The sequence below is a fragment of the Trachypithecus francoisi genome, unplaced genomic scaffold (assembly GCF_009764315.1).
Source record: "Trachypithecus francoisi isolate TF-2019V2 unplaced genomic scaffold, Tfra_2.0 Lachesis_group19, whole genome shotgun sequence".
Taxonomy (NCBI): domain Eukaryota; kingdom Metazoa; phylum Chordata; class Mammalia; order Primates; family Cercopithecidae; genus Trachypithecus; species Trachypithecus francoisi.
Window position 1 is genome coordinate 5,964,861 of NW_022681464.1, and position 22,775 is coordinate 5,987,635.

Here is a 22,775-nt window from a genome sequence, read left to right on the forward strand (position 1 = left end):
GGCTTGAGCCCTCACCTGCTCAGACCTGTCCTCGCTTCCAGACTCTTGTAGCCCTTCCCCCTGCACACACACGCACCGGTATGATTTAAGCAAAGTCAAGGTTAAATAGTATGGATAACCACAGAGGTTTAGGAAAACAAATGACTTGAGCCCTGATTTATATTTGTTTGATTCTTATTCCTTTGATTTACATATTAATCTTTTTTAGGAGAGGCCACCCCCAATTTATAGATAACCCACAGTTATAAAAGAGGACATCAACACCTCTCTTCACCTCTCTATGGCAACTGTTGCTGCCATGGAAACCACTGGGCATATGCGGGGAGGGACAAATACTGGTGTTTACTGAAAGGCTCTGTAAGTTCAGGAGGGAAGGAATGAAATCAATTGTGAAAATCAGGACTATTTTAGGGGCCTCGATTAGAAGAAAGATTCCCAAGCCCATCTAGCCTATGTGTAAGGTGGCTGCCCTGCTCCACTGTTTCCCTACCCCAACAAGAACCTTTCCTTTTGTTTCTTGTTTTTTGTTTGTTTGTTTGTTTTTTCTGAGTTTGCTTTCTAGGGAGAGGAAGCTTTCCTTTTGATTTGCTGTACTGTCTCCATGCAAATCAAAGATTAGTTTGGATTAACAAACGTCTTCTTTAAACAATGCAGACAACTCTGGGCCAGGTAAAGGCCTACTAGCCATTGACAATGTGCATGACTTCAGTTCAGTTACAAGCTCTCAACAGATCCCTTGTGGAAGTCAGCTACACAGAATACCAGAGAGCTGGGGCTAAGGGAGTGGGAGGTCAAATGCATTTGGAAAATGGAGCACTTGACGGGTATGAGGGGCTGAAATGCTTGGAGCCACATAATCTGTCACGGGGCCAGGAAAGGGGGCACCAGGGTACCAGGGCGGATGGAAAAGAAATGTGGATCTGATGGTCAGTAACAGGGGAACGGCTGACAAAAGGATAATTGTCCACCTGCTGGATGGACGTTTCTGTGGCACTATTTTTTTTTTTTTTTTGAGGTAGAGTTTTGTTCTTGTCACCCAGGCTAGAGTGCAGTGCCATGATCTCGGCTCACTGCAACCTCCACCTCCTGGGTTCAAGTGATTCTCCTGCCTCAGCCTCCCAAGTAGCTGAGATTACAGGTGCCCACCACCATGCCTGGCTAATTTTTTGTATTTTTAGTAGAGACAGGGTTTTACCACATTGGCCAGGCTAGTCTCAAACTCCTGACCTCAGGTGATCCACCCACCTCAGCCTCCCAAAGTACTGGGATTACAGGCGTGAGCCACCATGCCCAGCCCTATGGAGTACATTTTATTAGCACTTTAATTTATTTAATATTCATTGTTCTATTTAAATTTTCTTATGCTAATTGTGACATTTTACATTTTTTCAGTTTTTATATAGGGTTTGAATTTATATTTCATAATATCTATTAACATGATGACTTTCACATTTATACCTTTATTCAGGTGGAATTTATTTTTGTTTTTGGGGGGTTGATGGTTTTTTTAACTTTTATTTTAGGTTCAGGGGTACATGTGCAGGTTTGTTATATAGGTAAATGCTGTGTCACAGGAGTTTGCTGTACAGATTATTTTGTCACTCAGGTAATAAGCATAGTACCCAATGGGTATTTTGCAATTCATCTTTGTTGCATGTTAAGATAGGGATCTAATTTTGTTTCTCTTTATTAAATGAGCCTACTTTCTCATCATCCATCCATTCCTTTCCCAAAGATTAATAGGCACCTTTTATCATATATAAAATTCCACATATATGTGGAAAGGATTTTATTTTATTTTATTCTATTCTATTTTATTTTATTTTGAGATGGAGTCTCACTCTGTTGCCCAGGCTGGAGTGCAGTGGCGTGATCTCAGCTCACTGCAAACTCCATCTCCCAGGTTCAAGCAATTTCTTCCACCTCAGCCTCCGGAGTAGCTGGGACTACAGACGCGTGCCACCAGGCCCAGCTAATTTTTGTATTTTTAGTAGAGACAGGGTTTCACCACATTGGCCAGGCTGGTCTCAAACTCCTGACTTCATGATTCTCCCACCTCGGCCTCCCAAAGTGCTGAGATTACAGGGGTGAGCCACTACGCCCAGCCAGGATTTTATTTTTATTGTATCTTTGTCTCACACTGTCCTCCTATCAGTTCAAATGTTTACAAAACATGAATATTTTCTTTTTCACCATGTACCTTTAACATTCACAGCAACCCTAAGCAGTATTGTCTCTGTCTCTTAAATGAGCAGACAGAGTCTCAGAAAGGCTATATTTAGTTAGCCTAAAGCTCACATAATGCTGGATGACACACCAAGAATTCTGATTTCAAACTAACTGCTCTTTTTTTACCTGCTGCCTGTTTAAGCACCTAGTTTCTTATATCTAACTTCATCTATTTATTTAAATATTCATTGAACACCCATGATGTTCCAGACACTATTCTAGGTTCTAAGACAATGGCAGAAAACAAGCCAGATAAAAATCCGTGCCATCAGAGAGCTTACACGGCAGAGGGCTCAGGGTAGCTCTGAACACAGAGGTGACATCTGAGAAATACCGTATTTGATGACAAAGACTGTTCTAGTACCCACTTTGTATCCATTCTCCCAAGAGCTGGGGCTTCAGCTTGTTTGGAGAGTCAAAGGAAGGCTGTGGACATTCCCCTGACTCTTAATTAGTAACTGAACCCCCAAGTCCAACAAGGAACTTGAAGTCAAACAGGTTATGACTCTTCCTTTGGGAAATTTCAACAATTTTCTTTAGTATGCTAGAGACACCATTTTCTGCTTTCCTCTGACATCTGAACTAAATGAAGAACTTACCTCTTATTGTCTAACCCAACTCCCTACAGCCATTATCAAGCCTGGTTTCAGAATGTCCTTGGTAGAGATGGACAGTGGAGTTTCCACCATCATTAAAGCCCCTTACAGAGAGCTCCCTTCTCATTTTAAAATGTTTTCACACTTAAGACCAGAAATAAAGTCAAACTGATGTAATGCATTATACTTCATAGTCATAGATCAATTTAAGATTACTAAAAATTGACTACAGGATTTAATCATTTAAACGGTACTCTGGTCTATCTCGCGGGCCTTAGCAGAGAAAAATTAATTCCTGATAAATGGATGGCAAGATCCAATTTCCCTTTTAATAAATAGTAATTGGTAGGGGGAAAGGGGAACTAGGGACAGCATTGTTAAAAGATACAAAATTACAGCTAGTGGCTGGGCACAGTGGCTCACACCTGTAATCCTGACAGTTTGGAAGGCTGAGGTAGGTGGATCACTTGAGGCCAGGAGTTCAAGTTCAGCCTGGCCAACATGGTGAAACCCTGTCTCTACTAAAAATACAAAAATTAGCTGGGCGTGGTGGTGTATGCCTGTAATTCCAGCTACTTGAGAGGCTGAGGCAGGAGAATCACTTGAACCCAGGAGGCGGAGGTTGCAGTGGGCCAAGATCACACCACCGCACTCCAGCCTGGGCGACAGAGCAAGACTCTGTCTCAATAAAACAACAACAACAACAACAACACACGCACACACAAAACAAAACAAACAAGGTTACAGCTAGACAGGAGGAATAAGTTCTAGTGTCCTATACCACTGCGGGTAACTAGAGTTAATAAAATATGATTTCAAGTAACTATAAGGAGGACACTGAATGTTCCCAACACAAAGCAACGATACATGTTTGAGAGGATGGATATGCTAATTATTCTAATATGATCACTATACCTTATATGTATGGAAACATCACTATTTACCCCACAAATATGTACAATTATTATACATCACTTTTAAATAAATAAATAAATAATAGTAATTGGATCTTCAGCAGGGCCCATGGGCACCCTAAATAAAGACTGTATTTCCCAGCCTGTCATGTGACCATGGATTCATTTCCGGCCAATAGAACGTAGGCAACTTCTCAGTCATGTCTTTAAGAGGAGACTGTTTATCCCTTCCCTTTTCTGGCTTTCCATCAGCTGGTAGGGGACCTAATGGGGGACCCCTGGGCTGTGGGGATGTGAGGAATACCCTATGAATGGCACAGTGAAAAACTAAGAACCTGCACCCCTCTTGGCCTGTAGAATAGAGCCTTACTACCAGCTGGGACTTTAACCAATAGAGAAATCAGCTTCCCTCTGGTCTAGGTCACTGATATCTAGTTCCCATTCAACCAAACCCAGTAATCTCACTAATGCTCCCCAATGTCCAGCCATGCTCCCTGTTCTTCCTAACATCCACCTTCAGACCTTCAAGCTGCTACAATTGAAATAATTTTTCTTCTCATCTTTAGTGAAATGATGTTCTTGTTCTGGTTCTTTAGTGAATTGCTGTCCACTTCCGCCAACAATGAGTGTCAAAGAATATGCCTTATATTAGAGTAACTTTTTGTCAAGCTCTACGTTGGGGCAGCTATAATTCTTTCAAATTTTAAGAATTGGCCAGGCACGGTGGCTCATGCCTGTAATCCCAGAACTTCGAGAGGCCGAGGCAGGCGGATCACTTGAGGCCAAGAGTTCAAACCCAGCCTGACCAGCCTGGCCAACATGGCAAAACCCCATTTCTACTAAAAATACAAAAATTAGCTGGGCATGGTGGCACATCTCTGTAATCCCAGCTACACAGGAGGCTGAGGTGGGAGGATCACCTGAGCTCAGGAGGCAGAGGTTGTAGTGAGCCAAGACTGCTACTGCACTCCAGCCTGGGCAACAGAGAGAGGCTCTGTCTCAAAAAAAAAAAAAAAAAAAAAAAAAAAAAAAAAAAAAAACAAGAATTGAGTTGCCAGACCATTAAGAACTTTATAATTTTTTATTATTTTACTATTTAAAACTTTTAATCTTGAAATTGGTTAACCTAACGTAAAAACTAACCGTATATTTGTTTTTATACATTATATACACTTGAGAAATAAATAGTCTTCTAAATAGCATTTTTTAAAAAGCATCATTATATACAATTGAGGCTTCAAGCCAGGTATATAAATATACAACTTACTGAGAATTCAATTCGCAAAGCTTCCATGAGTGAAAACAGAAGTCAGAAGTGACCAGGATGTACAGCCAATAATATGGGTTGAGCATCCCTAATCCAAAAATCCAAAATACGAAATGCTCCAAAATCCAAAACTTTTTGAGCACCAACAAGAAAACAAGTGGGAAAACCCCTCACATAAGTACTCACCACAAACTGTGCTTCATGTACGTGATTATTTAAAATATTGTACAAAATTTACCCTCAGGCTATGTGGATAAGGTGTAAATGACACATAAATGAATTTTGTGTTTAGACTTGGGTCTTATTCCCAAAATATCTCATTATGTATATGCAAATATTCCAAAATCTGAAAATAATCTAAAATTTGAAACACTTCTGGTTCCAAGCATTTTGGATAAGGGATACTCAACCTATACAAGCTTCACTTTGGCTAGAAAGCAATCACAGAAACAAGAGAAGCACATAATTGGCTTAAGAACATATCTTGAATTAAGACTCAACTGGTTATGTCTTCAGAAGTTTAACAGTGATACAACTTTGGCATGATACAGATTAAAATAGTGTCCTTAGAAAACCTAAGTACAAAGAAAATCATTCTTCCTCCCCAACTTGGTATCACACTTCCTCCTGAATATCAGACATAAAAAGTCCAACCCCTTGGCACAGATGTTCTCCTGGTTATACATTAATAAAAGGGCTTAGGATTTTATGGATGGCTCTATTAAAAGAAAAAAAAAAACAAAAAAGTCCTTGTGTGTCTCACATCTGGGGCATATTGGTGGGAATTGGCTGCAAACGTCTTCATGGAGTTTCAGAGGCAGACTTTGCCTCCAGGAAATCTGAGTCCTCTCCCTGGCTACACCACTAACTAGGTATATAAGTCTAGGCATGTGACTGAACCTCACTAAGCTTCGGTTTTGTAAATAGGGATAACAATAGCTGCCCTTCTCCCCCTACTCTAATTAGGTAATGCACACACAAATCTTTTGAAAAGTGTAAGTGTCTCAGATATTGTGTGTATTAATTCAAATCAAGATCTAGAATCGGTGGGTTTTCCAAGAAGTTCAACAAGAAAAGGCACTGGTATTAAAACAAAATATTTCAAGGAGGAAAAAAGCACTGTATTAAATCTCAGAACCAGCTCTGTCTGGCAGGTGCCGGTTTCTGTGTACACAGATGTGTATTACATATGTCATACCTTCTATCTCCCTAAACAGAAGAGATTTGCTCCAAAGCAGTTACATCTGGCAACCAGCCATCATTCTGGCCCCAGCATGTATGATACTCTGCTTGCTATTCTGCTAGTGATCAAACATGTCACTCACAGGGGAGGTGGCACATAATAACTAAGAAGAAGAAACCACTTAAAGCCTCAGGGTCCCTGATGCTTATATCCTATAGCCTCCGCCAGGCCCCAAGTGCCTTTCCCCATGCATGTACACATATACCATCCAAACAGAAAGAGGGTCTAGAAATCCCAACTCCACTGGGTTCCAAATGGAGAGGCTCACTGCCACATTCTAACTAATTTTAAGTGTTCAATAAACATTTGCTCAATTAAAAAATGAACAACAGGCCAGGCGTGGTGGCTCATGCCTGTAATCCCAGCACTTTGGGAGGCCGAGGTGGGCGGATCCCAGGGTCAGGAGATCGAGACCATCCTGGCTAACACGGTGAAACCCTGTCTCTACTAAAAATACCAAAAATTAGCCGGGCATGGTGGCGGGCGCCTGTACTCTCAGCTACTCGGGAGGCTGAGGCAGGAGAATGGTGTGAACCCGGGAGGCGGAGGTTGCAGTGAGCTGAGATTGCGCCACTGCACTCCAGCCTGGGCGACAGAGCAAGACTCCATCTCCAAATAAAAAAAATGAACAACAGAAATATAAGAAAGCCAATTATGTGTGCTTCAGAGAGCAAGCTGGGGAGCAGGACGGAATGGCTAAGATGTAACCAGTGTGGTCAGTGCAACCCATAAGAATCCCAACAGTCAGGGTCTGAACAAGATACCAGACCTGCCATTCTGACAAGAGTCAGCTCCCGTTGGAAGGACTTCTCACTAAGGCACAAGGCAGGCTGAGCAGCTGACAGCCTTCTACACAGGGCCTCTTCGGAGCCAGCATTCCTTGTCAAGCAGACTACGGGCTCGCCCAGCAACTGAGAAACCAATCCAGTGTGCATGGGAGGCCCTGGGCACCCAGCTGCTTACACATAAATCTGGACTTGGTGGTCTGGAGGTGTGGACAGAGGTTTGGAGTTAGAGCTATTCAAGAGAGGCAGCAAGAGCTATAGCAGCGTACAGTCCCCTCCCACGAGGAATCCCGGCCATCACAGGAGACCAGTTGTTCCCGGAGCTCCAGGGTCAAGGCTGAGAAGAATCCTCCCATTGGTGGGTCCTCAGCAGTAACTCTCCTCCATGTGCTTGGATAGCAGGCAGTCTTCCAGCCTTGCTGGCAAGACTTGCCAGGGCACTCTCAGGGAAGCTCCACAGTGGGACTGAAAGAAACCATGTGAGAGTGGCATTCATTAGCTCACGCACCAGCAAACATGCAAACCTGTATTCAGGGTGTGCTCTGTCAACCTCAAGGCCAAACTTTCTGACACTTCACAGGACTATTTTACCTGTATTCCTTTCAGAATAAATGGACAAGGTCTTGAGTGCTGCCTTCTCTCCCTAACCTGAGAAGCCACAAATGCACTTTGAGAAACACCATGCTGCACCACTCTCTGGACCCTGAGCTGAGTACATCACAGTTCTTGCATTGACATATTTAGCACAATATCCACTCACAACACACACACACACACACACACACACACACAATCACAGACACACAAGTGCGGGGAGAACTATCAAAGCATCCTCCCTGCCTTGATCTAGAAATACAAGAGAAACACTGTCTTGGCAGGAAGCGGGCAAGACTGAGAGCTGGGAGACCTGGATTCCAGTCTCAGTTACATGAACAAACCACTGAACCTCTCTGAATCTCGGGTTCCTTACCAGTGAACATGTGAACAGCATCCATGTCAGGACGGAGGATGCTGAACATGTTACATAGGATGCTATGACTTCCTAATGTTCATTTATTACTTGGGCTCCTGCTGTTTTTGAGGGAAATGGAAAGGACAGCTTGTTTTCTAAAATTAGTAGTGAGAGGGTGAGTCATAGAGTTCTCAGGTATATGAATTCCAAAGTGGGAAAGAAGAATAAATATCTTAGCCTTTATCAGAAGACTAGCCATCCTGACTTGGCACAGTGACTCATGCCTGCAAACCCAGTACTTCGGGTGGTCGAGGCAGGTAGATCACTTGAGCCCAGGAGATAGAGACCAGCCTGGGCAACATGGTGAAACCTCATCTCTACAAAAAATACAAAAATTAGCCAGGCATGGTGGCGCATTCCTGTAATCCAAGCTACTCAGGAGGCTGAGGTAGGAGGATCATCTGAGCCCAGGGAGGTCGAGGCTGCAATGAGCTGTGATCCTGCCACTGTACTCCAGCCTGGGTGACAGAGCAAGACCCTGTCTCAATAAAAAAGAATAGCCTTCCTTAGCCATCTTTTCTGGGTGTGTCCAGTCTACATGGTTGTCTGGAGGAGAAATGAAGTTAATATATGTGGAAACACTTTGAAATGTATACATTTAAATACATAAAGATTTACAATTGTTATAATAGTAGAAAATCGTATGAGCCTACACTAGACTGAGTCCCTTGATGAGATGGCATGAGTCCTGTGGTGATGGTGGTTGTGGTCATGTTGAGCTCCTAAACAGGAGCCAGAGCAGCTGAGCTGCAGCCCAGCCTCGGGGGTGGCAAACGGTTCATCACAGGGGCCCCGGAGCATGGGCACAGCTGCCTGATAATTGATACCCAGACAGAGGCGAGGTGATTCATCTGAGCACATGGAGCCTCGGTGTTCAAGAGCGCAGGCTTTGGAGTAGACTGACCTGCTTCAACTCCCTCTGCCAGCGCTGGGGGCCTTGGGAGAGAAACTTCATCTCCCTGAGCCCCGGTTCCTCGTCTGTCCACAGGGATAACAACCCCTGCCTAGTGGGGTTGATGATAAACATCATTATGTAAGTCCCTGGGTGCAGGTTGGGCCCAAGCTAAGTGCTAGGTGTACCACAACACTATTATTATCTAGTACCCTGGTTAGAGCAAGGGGTGGGGACAGGCATGGTGTGGGGAGACAGTCCCCTTCCTCCTCAGCAGGTGTTTCGGCTTAGAAGGCATGTGGCTGGTTCCCCAGGATGAGCCCACTGCCTCACACCATGAGATGGGCCTTCCTCACATCTGAAATAATGGATTGCATCATGGGACAAGGGGATAGTGAAGCATGACAACCCCTTTGTCTCACTTAGCTCCACATACATGAGCATTTCTGTTTCTCAAAAAGGCGGAGGATTGGGGTTGGGCACAGTGACTCAAACCTGTAATGCCAGCACTTTTGGAGGTCAAGGTGGGCAGATCACTTGAGGTCAAGAGTTCGAGACCAACTTGGCCAACATGGCGAAAACCTATCTCGACTAAAAATACAAAAATTAGCCAGGCATGGTGGCAGGCACCTGTAATCCCAGGTACGGGAGGCTGAGGAAGGAGAATCACTTGGACCCAGGAGGCAGAGGCTGTAGGAAGCCAAGATCACTCCACTTCACTCCAGCCTGGGCGATAGAGCTAGACTTTGTCTCAAACAAACAAACAAAAAAAGGTGTGGAAGAATTAGGCCCACACTCACGTGAGTTCTAGAAAACCTAAGAAAGGAGAATACGCTTTGTGCTTCTCTTTGTCTCCCACCCCATTCCCAACCCTGACCTGATGGCCAAAGGAAGCTAGGAGCCCTTAGGCACCTTCCCACAGCTCTAGTTATTACAGAGAAGATGTCAATCAAAGATGGCAGGGGCCAGGCACAGTGGCTCACGCCTGTAATCCCAGCACTCTGGGAGGCCGAGGCAGGCGGATCACTTGAGCTAAGGTATTCAAGACCAGACTGGGCAACATGGTGAAGCCCTGTTTCTGCAAAAAATGCACAAATTAGCTCGGTGAGGTGTCATGTGCCTGTGGTCCCACCTATTCAGGAGGCAAAGGTGGAAGGATCACCCAAGCCTGGGAAGGTCAAGGCTGCAGTGAGCCAGGATCATGACACTGCACTCCAGCCTGGGTAACAGAGTAAGACCCTGTCTCAAAGGAAAAAAAGAAAAAAAAAAAAAAGATACTTCAAAGATGGCAGGCAGGGGCACCAACCCAGGGACTTAGTTACAGAGACAATCTCATGCCAGTAGGGTCATGTGCGATGAACCCCTACAGGTTGAGGCAGGACAAAATGCAGAAGAGACATTAACACTTCCAACATCATATCTACAGTATTTCACTTGCTTCTTTATCTCCTCGCAAAAGGTCAGCTTCTTTCTTTCTTTTTTTTTTCCTTTTTTTCTTTTTCTTTTTCTTTTTCTTTTTCTTGTTTTTTTTTGAGACAGAGTCTCACTCTGTCACCCAGGCTGCAGTGCAGTGGTGTGATCTCAGCTCACTGCAAGCTCCACCTCCCGGGTTCATGCCATTCTCCTGCCTCAGTCTCCCAAGTAGCTGGAACTACAGGTGCCCACCACCCCACCCGGCTAATTTTTTATATCTTTAGCAGAGACAGGTTTTCACCATGTTAGCCAGGATGGTCTCGATCTCCTGATCTCATGATCCACCTGCCTTGGCCTCCCAAAGTGCTGAGATTACAGGCATGAGCCACTGCAGCCAGCCCTTTCTTTCTTTTTGAGACAGAGCTTCATTCTTGTCACCCAGGCTGCGGTCTCAGCTCACTGCAGCCTCCGCCTCTCAGGTTCAAGCGATTTTCCTGCCTCAGCCTCCCAAGTAGCTAGGATTACAGGCATGTACCACCACACCCAGCTTTTTAGTACTACTACTAGTAGTAGTAGTAGTAGTAGTAGTAGTAGTAGTAGTAGAGACTGGGTTTCACCATGTTAGCCAGGCTGTCTCAAACTCCTGACCTCAGGTGATCTGCCTGCCTCGGCCTCCTGAAGTGAGCCACCACGCTCGGCCCAGCTTCTTGAAGAGATTTTTATCTGTTTTGTTCATGCTATGTCCCTCGCACCCAGATCCATCCCCAGCACATGCTAGGAGATCATCACGTCAACATGTCCTGGGTGGAACACATGAAAATGTCCTGGTTACCTGGTTTCATTTTTCATCCTCCAGCCATCCCGACACTTGCGAAACCAGAGCTCCCGGCCTGGGGATATGCTGGTGTTCTCAGGGTCTTCTGCACAAAATGTCAGTCTAGGAAGGAAAAGAAACCATTGATGTAGCCAGAACTTTAGGGGGAATCCAGCTGTGCTTTCTGGATTCAAGGCAGATGGGTGAGGAGGCAGGGGTGAAATTTTCATGCCATGCCCTGACTCAAAAGCCTTCAGAATTCCCCATCGCTACTGCAGGGACTCTAAACTGTGTCTCACGTTGAAGCTTCCATGATGCAGCCTCATGCAGCCTCAGCCAGACCTCTCCCCGCTGCTTCCCTCTGTCTATCCAAAAGGCACCTGCCTGTCAAGGCCATAGCCTCTCAGAAGCCTCCCTGACTGCCTGAGCCCTCATTAACCTAACCCTCCCTTGGCCTTTCAACTGGTTACAAAGTATGTCCTTATATAAATATTGCTTTTGTTAGTGTTGCTACTTCTTGCAACATACAGTTAAAAAAAAAAAAACACCTTTTATTTTAAAACCTTATGCCCTATGTGAAATTGCTTGCTGATTTCCGTGGTTGACTTCTCCACTAGACCGTAAACTTGAATGGAGTGATTCAAAGTACCTCTAGTCCAGTGCTCTGTAAATATCCATTGGCAAGAGCAACTGCAACTCAGCCGCAAGTCCAAATCAAAGACTCAGCAAACGGACAGCCAAGACCCACAAGAAAGAATCAGGGCCTAATAACCATTTCCCTGTAACTTATGGCTGCCCCACGCAGGCTCAGGGCGTGTGATTAGCGTGACCACGTAATCCTTAAGTGTGTGGGGCACCTGACCCTGGAGCTGAGGCAGGACAAAAGCCCCATTCAGAACAGTTTAAGAACCTTTCCCAGGAAGCCCTAAGGACCTTAGGACCTATATGTTTAAACACATATAAAAACATGGCCTATCTCACGCACAATCAGGAAATGCAAATTCAAACAACAGCAGGGGGCCCATTCACACCTAACAAAATGACAAGAACATCCCACCAGACATGGATGAAAAGGAGGGAAAAGGGAACTCTTCATCCATAGTTAAGATGGAAAATTAGTTCCACCACTCTGGAGACAGATGTAATCATATCTGTTCAGGCTGGAGAATGCATATACTACAACCCAGCAATTCCACTGTTTAGAACACATGCTAAAAAACAGCCCTCACACACATGTGCACGAGGAAAATGCAGAGGATGTTCATCTCAGCACCATCTGTAACTACAAAGAAGCAATAACAACTTAACTTATTCAGCAGAACAATGGCAAAACTATTTGTGCAATGGTGATTTACATACAGAGTTAAACAAGAATAGATTAGATCTTTAGGTTTTGGATAAATTTCACAAACAATATTAGAATGAAAAAATCAAATTGTAAAATATTATGTCCACTCATGTAAAATTCAGAAGCATCCAAAACAATTCTATACATTGTTTATGTATACAAACAGAAGCACTAAGGGAGCCGGGCGCGGGGGCTCACACCTGTAATCCCAGCACTTTGGGAGGCCGAGGCAGGCCGATCACCTGAGGTCAGGAGTTTGAAACCAGCCTGGCCAACACAGCGAAACCCCATCTTTACTAAAAATACAAAAATTAGCTGGGCATGGTGGCACACACCTGTAATCTCAGCTACTCAGAAAGCCGAGGCAGGAGAATCACTTGAATCCGGGAGGCAGAGTTTGCAGTGAGCCAAGATTGTGCCACTATACTCCAGCCTGGACCACAGAGCAAGACTCAGTCTCAAAAGAAAAAAAAAAGTACTAATGGTATAAAAACATGATGGAAGGAAACACACTAACATTTGTTAGTATTGAAATAGTAGTTATATTGGGTTTGAAAGAAGAAGGGTAGAGCAGAGAAGGGCACAGGGGCTTCAACTGTATCTATCATGCTTTAGTTTTTAAAAATCTGATATCTAAACCCATATGGAAAACTATTTATACTTTTAAGTCTCAGTGGTGATTTAATAGGTGTTTATTTTATTTGAAATATGTTATTTATAAGTGATCATCTTCCTGCTGTCACACCCATGGGTATAGTTTGCACCTGCGAGGGCCAAGAGAAGTAAAAAGATACACAGCCTAGACCACCCCCAGTTCACAGGTTTCTAGACTAGAATCATTCAGCTGAGAGCTCCAAGCTTCCACTTCACTTCCCTCTGCTGCCAAGTTGTGCCACAGATGATGAATGTAAACCAGACATGGCCAGAATTATAATGGAGAAAATGCCAGAGGAGGGACAAAGAGGGGGGCAGTTGCCTCCTCCCATGCCAAGGCTGGCAGTGACCTCTCTAGAGGTCAGCTGAAGGACTTGGTTAAAGAAACTCTCCCTTCTTGACAAAGGTCTCGCAGGCTTCCCTGGCTTCTGTTTAGAAAGAAGGCTGCTCAGGGAGTCAAGGCACGGTGTTAGGAGCTGATAGAAAGGTCTGGATCTTTTATGCTAGGCTTGGGGTTAAAAGAAATGGGAAACTGCCAGCTAGTGTGGCACAGAGGATTCTCTGTGACTTGCAGTTAGGACCACAGCCCCACATCCTTGACTTAGAACCTCTAAAGGAGAGTTAATGATGCTCTGAAAATCAGATGCTGGGGAAAACCAGCTCCTCCCATAGATCTCATCCATGGGGGCTCCCTGGACGTGATACTCCAGTCTGCTCTGGTCAGAAGCAAGCAAAGCCTTTTGTCTGCATGGATCCCACAGTAAACAGATCAACAAGGCAGCACTCCTAAAAAGCCCGGTCCAAGAGAAGCCCCCCTCCTCCAGGCTAACACAAGGCCTGGCAAACAGGGCCAGGGCTGAATTCCTGCCTCCACTGGCCCACCCTTCTCCCCGAGGGCCTATGTTCAGGGCATGAGATGCGTAACAGTTGATAGAAGGCTTGATCTGGAAGTCACTTGTCCTTGCAAAGGTGTTTGAGGTTTTACCTGCATGCTGGAGGGAAGGATTGAGGGTGGATGCAGCAAAGGAAAGGAAATGGCAGAGGCACAGCCTTCTGTTCCCCACCTACACCAGGCAGAAGAAGGAGCAGGAGGCACTTACTTCCGCTGGGTTTCCCCAGACTTCACCCGGATGCGCCTGATATTCAGCTCCCGTCCGGGGTTGTGGGGTTGAGACAGGTAGCTGCGAAGCTCCTTCCACAGGTTGTACCAAGACTGAGAGGCCCCCTCCCAGGTGAGCTGGATTTTCAAGAGGTCTCCCAAGTCCTCCTCGGTGTAGACCAGGAAGGTATTGGTGGCATTCTGCTCGATCCGCTCCACTCTACAAGTTGGAGAGAAGCTGATCTCACTCCCCTGACAGCTAGAAAACTGCCACACTGTGTGGGGTGACACAGTGGCAGTAACAACCCCACACAGACAGGAGAGAGACAGTGTGAGTCCTTCCCCCACCTCTAACCCTCTACCTCCCACCAGCAGGACCAAGATGGAAGCTGAGGTGTACTCCACACAGGCCGAACTAACCCTGCCCACAGCACTCCAGCTTCTTACCAAAACCATTCCTGGGCACCCCCTCCACCCCACTTATGCTACTTCCTGAAAATACAGAACCAAGAAAGAACACAATAAGAAAACACAAAGAAGTCACATCCCCACTCAAGTGCGCTGTTCTGCTCAGCCCACAGGCATCTGTCTCCCCCGAACTCCTAGCTGCTTCCTGTCTGTCCCTCTCATTTGGCTTGGCTTCGTCTGCTTGCCCCATCTGTGTGTAAGTATGCATGTGCATGTACAAACCTGGTCTCCCAGCTAGACCCTGAGCCCTGAAAAGTGAGCTACTTTGATGATGTTTCATCACAATCCCAACATTACTTGGCACGACGCTTTGTCCCTGGTGGATATTCAACAAATAATACAGATTGCTATGCACCCCTCCCATAGCCACATCATTAGGAAAGGTCCAGGGATGACGTTTATGAAATTCCAGATTGCCTGAAGCCTCATCAGGCATTGCCTGGAATGAAACAGCAGTTTCTGCCCAGTTGATACAGCCACTGATCTAGCAGCTTCTCATGATGCTGATTCATCCCAGGAACTTCCCTCCCTGAAACGCTGAGTCAGAGCTTGGTAGAGAAGGTGCAGCAGGAGAGAGGACTGCAGAGGCCAGCCAGACCACTTGGCTCCTCCCCAAGCAGTCGGACTCCACTATCCTGCATGCTGCACTTGTTCACACGCTCCCTTGTGCTCTCTCAATCTCAAACCAATCTGTTCTCTATCCCAAACCCAGCAAGGGAAACTGATGACTTACATTTCCAGTGGCAGAGTCTGGGAATCTGCCTCAGTGCCATAAAGGGTAACATAAAAGGTGGGCTCAATTTCTCCCATGTTCTTGTAACTGAATACATGGATTTTCATCTGATAATGGTAAACTGCAGAGACAGCAAAACAAAGATGCTTGTAACCCTTGCTTGTCATCACAGGACACCCCGACCCAAACTGAGTCACCCAGCACAGAGATTTTAGGGCTGGTGTTCTTTTGGTTGAGCCCAACCTGCAGCCCCCATCTGCTCTTGTTCTGTCCAATGCCATAAGAGGCCACTGCAGTCTAGAAGAAGGAGCCCTGTGCTTGGGGGTTAGATCTTTTGAGAATTTTCACTTAGCTACTTTCTAACTATGTGCCCCTGGATTAAGGACCAAGATATTAACCTCTCTGAGCCTCAACCTCCTCATAGTAAAATAATACCCACAGTACCCAGAACACCTTGTGATTTTACAGTGCATTATAAAAACGTAACATGTCATTTTGGTTCACTGTTCATCTGCCTTACGTTTCTTGTGATGATCAAATGAGAAAACAAACATGAAACAGCTTTGAAAGTTAAATGCAAGATAAAAATTCAAGATACGGATATTGTGATCATGGACTGATAGCCACATCACAAAAGGGGTCCCCACTGTTTATTTTGTAAAGATTCCCTTTCCTAGGACATGCACAGTGTAATCTGATTTGCAATGATTTGATTGAATTGTGCTGGCCACTTCTCCTGGGCTAGCGTGCCCTGCTCTGCAGCATGGTATTAAGAAGGAGGTATAAGGGCCTTCCTCAGGGATGCTTCAGGGACTGAAGGTTACCTTTGAAAGGCATGCCTGCCCGGGTTTTTAGATACATTTTGCTGTTCCTCTTGTTCCTCATCTTCTTGGCATTGTAGCCAATGCTATTACAACGGTTCTTGCGGCAGCTCAGACAGATCCCCTTCTTGAAGCGATTGGAGTCAGTGCACTGGAAGGCAAAGCTCGGCTTGTCTTGATTCACCAGAGAGTCAACAAAGAGGTGGACAGCCCGCTCATGCTCACATTTTACCACCTCTGTGATTGCTGGGGGTGGGAGAGACAGAAAGCATGCAGGATGAGCTTTTCTCGATGACTAGACACTCAAACAATAAATACTGTAATCCTTATCAGTGATAGCTGTTCATTGTCGCTGTTAGTATTTTCATGTAATTCTTTTGCTTGTTTGTTTGTTTTCAGACAGGGTCTCACTCTGTTGCCCAGGCTAGAGTGCAGTGGGATAATCATGACTCACTGCTCACAGCAGCCTCAACCTCCGAGGTTCAGGGGATCTCTCACCTCAGCCTCCCCAGTATCTGCGACTACAGGCACATGACCACCACACCTGGCTAATTTTTGTAGTTTTTGTAGATAAGGGGTTTCACCACATTGCCCAGGCTGGTCTTGAACTCCTGGGCTCAAGCAATCTTCCCATCTTCACCTCCTAAAGTGCCGGGATTACAGATGTGAGCCGCTGCACCCGGCCTGTGTAATGCTTAATTAATGTCCAGGAAGGTGCTAGGTTCCCATTAAGATGTAGAAGAATTTAAGGCCATTCCTGCTGCCTAACTGTTCACTCTCTTGGTGGGAAGACAGCACGAATACACACAAAGCAATAAAGAGCAAGAAAGCCCATATAATAAGTGCTAAATAGAGTGATGCAGACGAGCTGTGCAGCAGGAGTCACTACCTCCTAATAGGGCTATACAGCCACAGAATGCTGCAAATGGATGAGATCCTAAACATCTCATGCAGGGCTCAGCAAAACATGACTTGCAAGCTGGCTACTTTTTTTTTTTTTTTTTGCTTTGTTTTGTTTTTGTTTTATAGACAGTATCTCATTATGTGGCCTGGGCTGGCCTGAAACTCCTGGGCTCAAGTGATCCTCACCTGGGCCCAAGCAGTCGTCCTGCTTCAGTCTCCCAAATAGGTGGGACTACAGGTGCACCACACCACGCCTGCTGGCTACCTGTTTTTGTAAATAAAGTTTTATTGGAATAGTTACCCTCATTTGTTTATGTATTATTGTGGCTACCTTCATGCTACATCAACGGAGTTGGAACAGAGGCAATACGGCCTGCAAAGCCTAAAACATGTACTAGCTGATGCTTTAAGAAGATGTTGACCAACTCCATTCTAGTTCAATGCCTTCAATTAAAGATTATGACCCAAAGGTCCATAGGGGTAAGGTAATCTGCTCAGGGTCATACAGACAGTTGATTACAAAGTTAGGCATACAATTTGGATTTTCTGGTCCAAATAATTTCTGGAATCTTATGAAAAATTTGGCAAAGCCACCCCCAACCCTGCCTCAATGGCACTAGCAGCCTTAAGAGATGCTATCATCTAGCCGGGCGTGGTGGCTCACACCTGTAATCGTGAGGGAGGCTGAGGTGGGTGGATCACCTGAGGACAGGAGTTCGAGACCAGCCTGGCCAAAATGGAGAAACCCCATCTCTACTAAAAATACAAAAAATTAGCCGGGCATGGTGGTGGGCACCTGTAGTCCCAGCTACGTGGGAGGCTGAGGCAGAGAATCACTTGAACCTGGGAAGTGGAGGATGCAGTGAGCAGAGATCACACCATTGCACTCCAGCCTAGGCAACAAGAGTGAAACTCCATCTCAAAAAAAAAAAAAAAAAAAAAAAAAAAAAAAAAACAGAGAGAGAGAGAAAAGAAAAAGAAAGAAAAGCCATCATCCTATATTCTGAGGAGGGAGCAAATTCCCCTTGCATGGACCTCCAAACCCTGCAGAACTACTTGGATTAAACTAGGACAGGGGAAGACTGAGCAACAGAGCAGGACATGTGGAGGGCAGAGCATCAGAGTGGAGAAAGCTGCCTGGGGTCAAGACAGGAAATGCTGTCAGCATCCAAGGCAGTAAAAGGGTAACAAACCCCCCAAAAATTGGTCACTGCCCTACACCTCAGTTTTAGCAAATTCAGTTCAGCCCAAATCTGCTGAGAATAGGCTCAAGCATTCAGAAGATAAATTTTGGAGCCAGGTGTGGTGGCTTGCACCCGTAATCTCAGGCTGAGGCAGGAGGATCGCTTGTTTCCAGCCTGGGAAACATAGTGAGGAAGAAGGAGAAGAAGAAGAAAAATGTTAAATGAATGGAAAAAACTTAAATGAAATGCTTTTGCTTCTTTAAAATGTTACCAAAAATTAAAATAGAGTGTATCCATGCTATGGAATATTATACAGCCTGTAAAAATAATGTTAGTAAATCTGTGTGCTCTGATATTTAAGAATGTCCATAATAGCAAGATGCAGTAGCACATGTCTGTAGTCTCAGCTATTTGGAAGGCTGAGGCAGGGGGATAGCTTGAGCCCAGGAGTTCAAGGCTGTAGTAAGCTGTGAATAGCCACTGCACTCCAACTTGGGCAACATAGCAAGATTCTGGCTGGGTGCAGTGGCCCACACCTGTAATCCCAGCACTTTGGGAGGCCAAGGCAGGTGATCACCTGAGATCAGGAGTTCGAGACCAGCCTAGCTAACATGCTGAAACCCCGTCTCTACTAAAAATACAAAAAATTAGCCGGCATGGTGGTGGGCACCTGTAGTCCCAGCTACGTGGGAGGCTGAGGCAGAGAATCACTTGAACCTGGGAAGTGGAGGATGCAGTGAGCAGAGATCACACCATTGCACTCCAGCCTAGGCAACAAGAGTGAAACTCCATCTCAAAAAAAAAAAAAAAAAAAAAAAAAAAAAAAACAGAGAGAGAGAGAAAAGAAAAAGAAAGAAAAGCCATCATCCTATATTCTGAGGAGGGAGCAAATTCCCCTTGCATGGACCTCCAAACCCTGCAGAACTACTTGGATTAAACTAGGACAGGGGAAGACTGAGCAACAGAGCAGGACATGTGGAGGGCAGAGCATCAGAGTGGAGAAAGCTGCCTGGGGTCAAGACAGGAAATGCTGTCAGCATCCAAGGCAGTAAAAGGGTAACAAACCCCCCAAAAATTGGTCACTGCCCTACACCTCAGTTTTAGCAAATTCAGTTCAGCCCAAATCTGCTGAGAATAGGCTCAAGCATTCAGAAGATAAATTTTGGAGCCAGGTGTGGTGGCTTGCACCCGTAATCTCAGGCTGAGGCAGGAGGATCGCTTGTTTCCAGCCTGGGAAACATAGTGAGGAAGAAGGAGAAGAAGAAGAAAAATGTTAAATGAATGGAAAAAACTTAAATGAAATGCTTTTGCTTCTTTAAAATGTTACCAAAAATTAAAATAGAGTGTATCCATGCTATGGAATATTATACAGCCTGTAAAAATAATGTTAGTAAATCTGTGTGCTCTGATATTTAAGAATGTCCATAATAGCAAGATGCAGTAGCACATGTCTGTAGTCTCAGCTATTGGAAGGCTGAGGCAGGGGGATAGCTTGAGCCCAGGAGTTCAAGGCTGTAGTAAGCTGTGAATAGCCACTGCACTCCAACTTGGGCAACATAGCAAGATTCTGGCTGGGTGCAGTGGCCCACACCTGTAATCCCAGCACTTTGGGAGGCCAAGGCAGGTGGATCACCTGAGATCAGGAGTTCGAGACCAGCCTAGCTAACATGCTGAAACCCCGTCTCTACTAAAAATACAAAAAATTAGCCGGGCATGGTGGTAGGTGCCTGTAATCCCAGCTACTGGGGCTGAGACAGGAGAATCGCCTGAATCTGGGAGGCAGAAGTTGCAGTGAGCTGAGATCGTGCTACTGAACTCCAGCCTGGGCAACAAGAGCGAAACTCCGTCTCAAAAAAAAAAAAAAAAAAAAAAAAAGCAAGATTCTGTCTTTTAAAAAAAAGAAATGAAAAAGAATGAACCATAACATATTATTACAGGAAAAAAAGAAAGTTGAAAAAAGTTAAAATTAAAATAAAGTTGCAGAACAATGTGATTTGGGGGAAAATATGCATGCAACTAATTTGCAAAGAAAAAAGACTAGAAGGATACACACAAAAGCATTTATACTGGCTACATCTGAAGAGTGGAAGTAGGGGTGGGAGTGGGAGTGTCCTTTTGCTTTATGCAAGTCTATAATGCTTGATTTCTTTTTCAACAAACGTGTGTATTCTTTTTTGTCATAAAAAGAAATTAATCGGCCGGGCACGGTGGCTCACGCTGTAATCTCAACACTTAGGGAGGCTGAGGCAGGTGGATCACCTGAGGTCAAGAGTTTAAAACCAGCCTGGCCAACATGGTGAAAACCCATCTCTACTAAAAATACAAAATTAGCCAAGCGTAGTGGCGTGCGCCTGTAGTCCCAGCTACTTGGGAGGCTGAGGCAGCAGAATCGCTTGAACCAGGGAGGTGGAGGTTGCGGTGAGCCGAGGACTGCACCATTGCACTCTAGACTGGGCAACAAGAGCAAAACTCCCTCTCAAAAACAAGAAAGAAAAGAAAGAAAAGAAATTAATCAATAACAACTGTGACCTTAAAGCATGGGAAAGCAGAGTAGGAACCACTGGGTCGGTTAGTCTTGGAGGACAATGAGAAACATTAAACACAGTGTTGGAGGCCTCTGGCAGGAGATGAGAATAGTGAACACGTAGTGCCTGCAGCGCTAAAGGCTCGGGCTGATTTAGAAGGAGATGGGATAAACTGAGTCAAACACAAAGCAGAAAACAGGAAACTCACTTCCATATGCAATTGATCCCAAGACATCGTTGAGTCCACAGCCTGGCTGGAAGTCACCCCCATTGGGGTAGATGTCAATGTGGCCCACAGGCATCTGAATACCAATGCTCAAGCCGAAGGAACGCGTGTAGGTGTGGAGGACATCCACAAAATCTGCATCGTCAGGAGAGAGCCTCTTGTGGATGTCAGCCCCTTCAAACATGGGCCCGGCAGGATCCAAACCTGCAGCAGAAGAAGGCCCCAAAACAGCTATGTCAGGTACACAAAGTCAGTGAGTCCTGATTACAAGTTAAGTCTGAGTGTGCAGAATGAAGAAGATGCCTTCTGAGTCCAGCTGGGAGAATCAAGACGTGGAAAGCATGGAAGAAAGTAAGAAACCCATTTCCATATGCAATTGACCCCAAGACATCATTGAGGAAATTAAATCCTATTGTTAATGGAATTTATACTTTCTTCTGAAGCCTTCATGTATCCCAACACCTCAGCCAAACCCCGTAAACTAGCTACAAGGTTCACGCTGCCACACAGCTCCAAGGAACTGCTCCTGTTAAAACTGAAGCAGTTCTAGAAAGAACTCAGACTGCCTAAAACTAAGCCATTTGTCCTATTCATCCTGCCACTGAGCACCTTTCACGTCCTTAATTTTAGCAGAATTTTTACAGAATAACTAAGCTGCCTACATCCTTCTGGAAGGAGAATCCAGTCTCCCCAAACTGAGCTATTTGTATCTGAATTTATTCTTCCCCTTCCTTTAGTTATGAGTCAGGCCCAGGGGTGGAATGGTGAGAGAGAAGAGGACACCCGACACACTGAGAATCCATACATCAGGACACCCGACACACTGAGAATCCATACATCAGGCCTCCAGAATTCCTCTATTTTGCAGCCACAATGAGAAAACCTTTCTGCCTCCAAACATTTTGTGTTGAGCAGGCAAGCGGCACAGTTGAGAGCACTGGTTCTCATATTTGAAACTGGGAGATTGTTAAATTTAAATTCTACCACACAGCTACAAAACATTCTGGAAGGACACACAAGCAACTAGTTACCTGTATGCATGTGCGTTGGGGGAGAGGGTGGGTAAGGGAAATGGACAGATAGTAGAGCAGTAAGACAGACTTTTCACCATCTTTTGATTTGAAAACTGCATTAACATAAAATCATTCCAAAAAAGAACTTGCAAAGTATAAAATGCAGATTCACAAGTCCCTGAACTCCTAGAGATTCTAGTGGGTAGATATGAATTATGGCGCCTAGAAATAGATATTCATTCCCCAGATGATCCTAAAAGTAGGCATGCTGTGGGCCAAATATTGAAAAACTTCCCTGTGTTTCACTATCATTTATAAAATAGAACCTGAATTTATACCTTAATTCATACAGTCCAAGTGAGATCTTAAGAGACTGAGTTCCCATCAGTATTAGCTACTATTACCAAGCCCAAGTGATTATGGGAACCACATTTAACCCAACCAGAACGGATCTTTGCCCCACAGACACATAGGAAGGACCTGGAGAAAGTTAAGAGATGAAATGTGCCAGAAAGGAAGGGCCGCTGGAACAGTGGTTCACCACTACAAGTGGCTTTGCCCCCCAGGGGACATCTGGCAATGCCTGGAGACCTTTTTGTTGCCCCCATTCTCACAGAGAGAGTTGCTAGCATCTAG

The 22,775-nt window shown here is 45.0% G+C and overlaps 1 protein-coding gene across 2 annotated transcripts in view; it reads right to left on the reverse strand.

Annotated features, from left to right (window-relative positions):
* Window positions 1–6,807: 6,807 nt before the first annotated feature.
* Window positions 6,808–22,775, reverse strand: part of LIPG (lipase G, endothelial type) — a 28,582-nt gene continuing 12,614 nt past the window's right edge. For both annotated transcript variants that reach the window (XM_033177769.1, XM_033177768.1), the window contains exons 5-10: window positions 21,109–21,330; window positions 16,292–16,534; window positions 15,468–15,588; window positions 14,268–14,486; window positions 11,184–11,288; window positions 6,808–7,499 (exon numbers count right to left, since the gene is read on the reverse strand). In XM_033177769.1, the coding sequence (XP_033033660.1) occupies window positions 7,478–7,499; window positions 11,184–11,288; window positions 14,268–14,486; window positions 15,468–15,588; window positions 16,292–16,534; window positions 21,109–21,330 (932 nt within the window). In that variant the 3' untranslated portion in view covers window positions 6,808–7,477. The remainder of the gene's footprint in view (window positions 7,500–11,183; window positions 11,289–14,267; window positions 14,487–15,467; window positions 15,589–16,291; window positions 16,535–21,108; window positions 21,331–22,775) is intronic.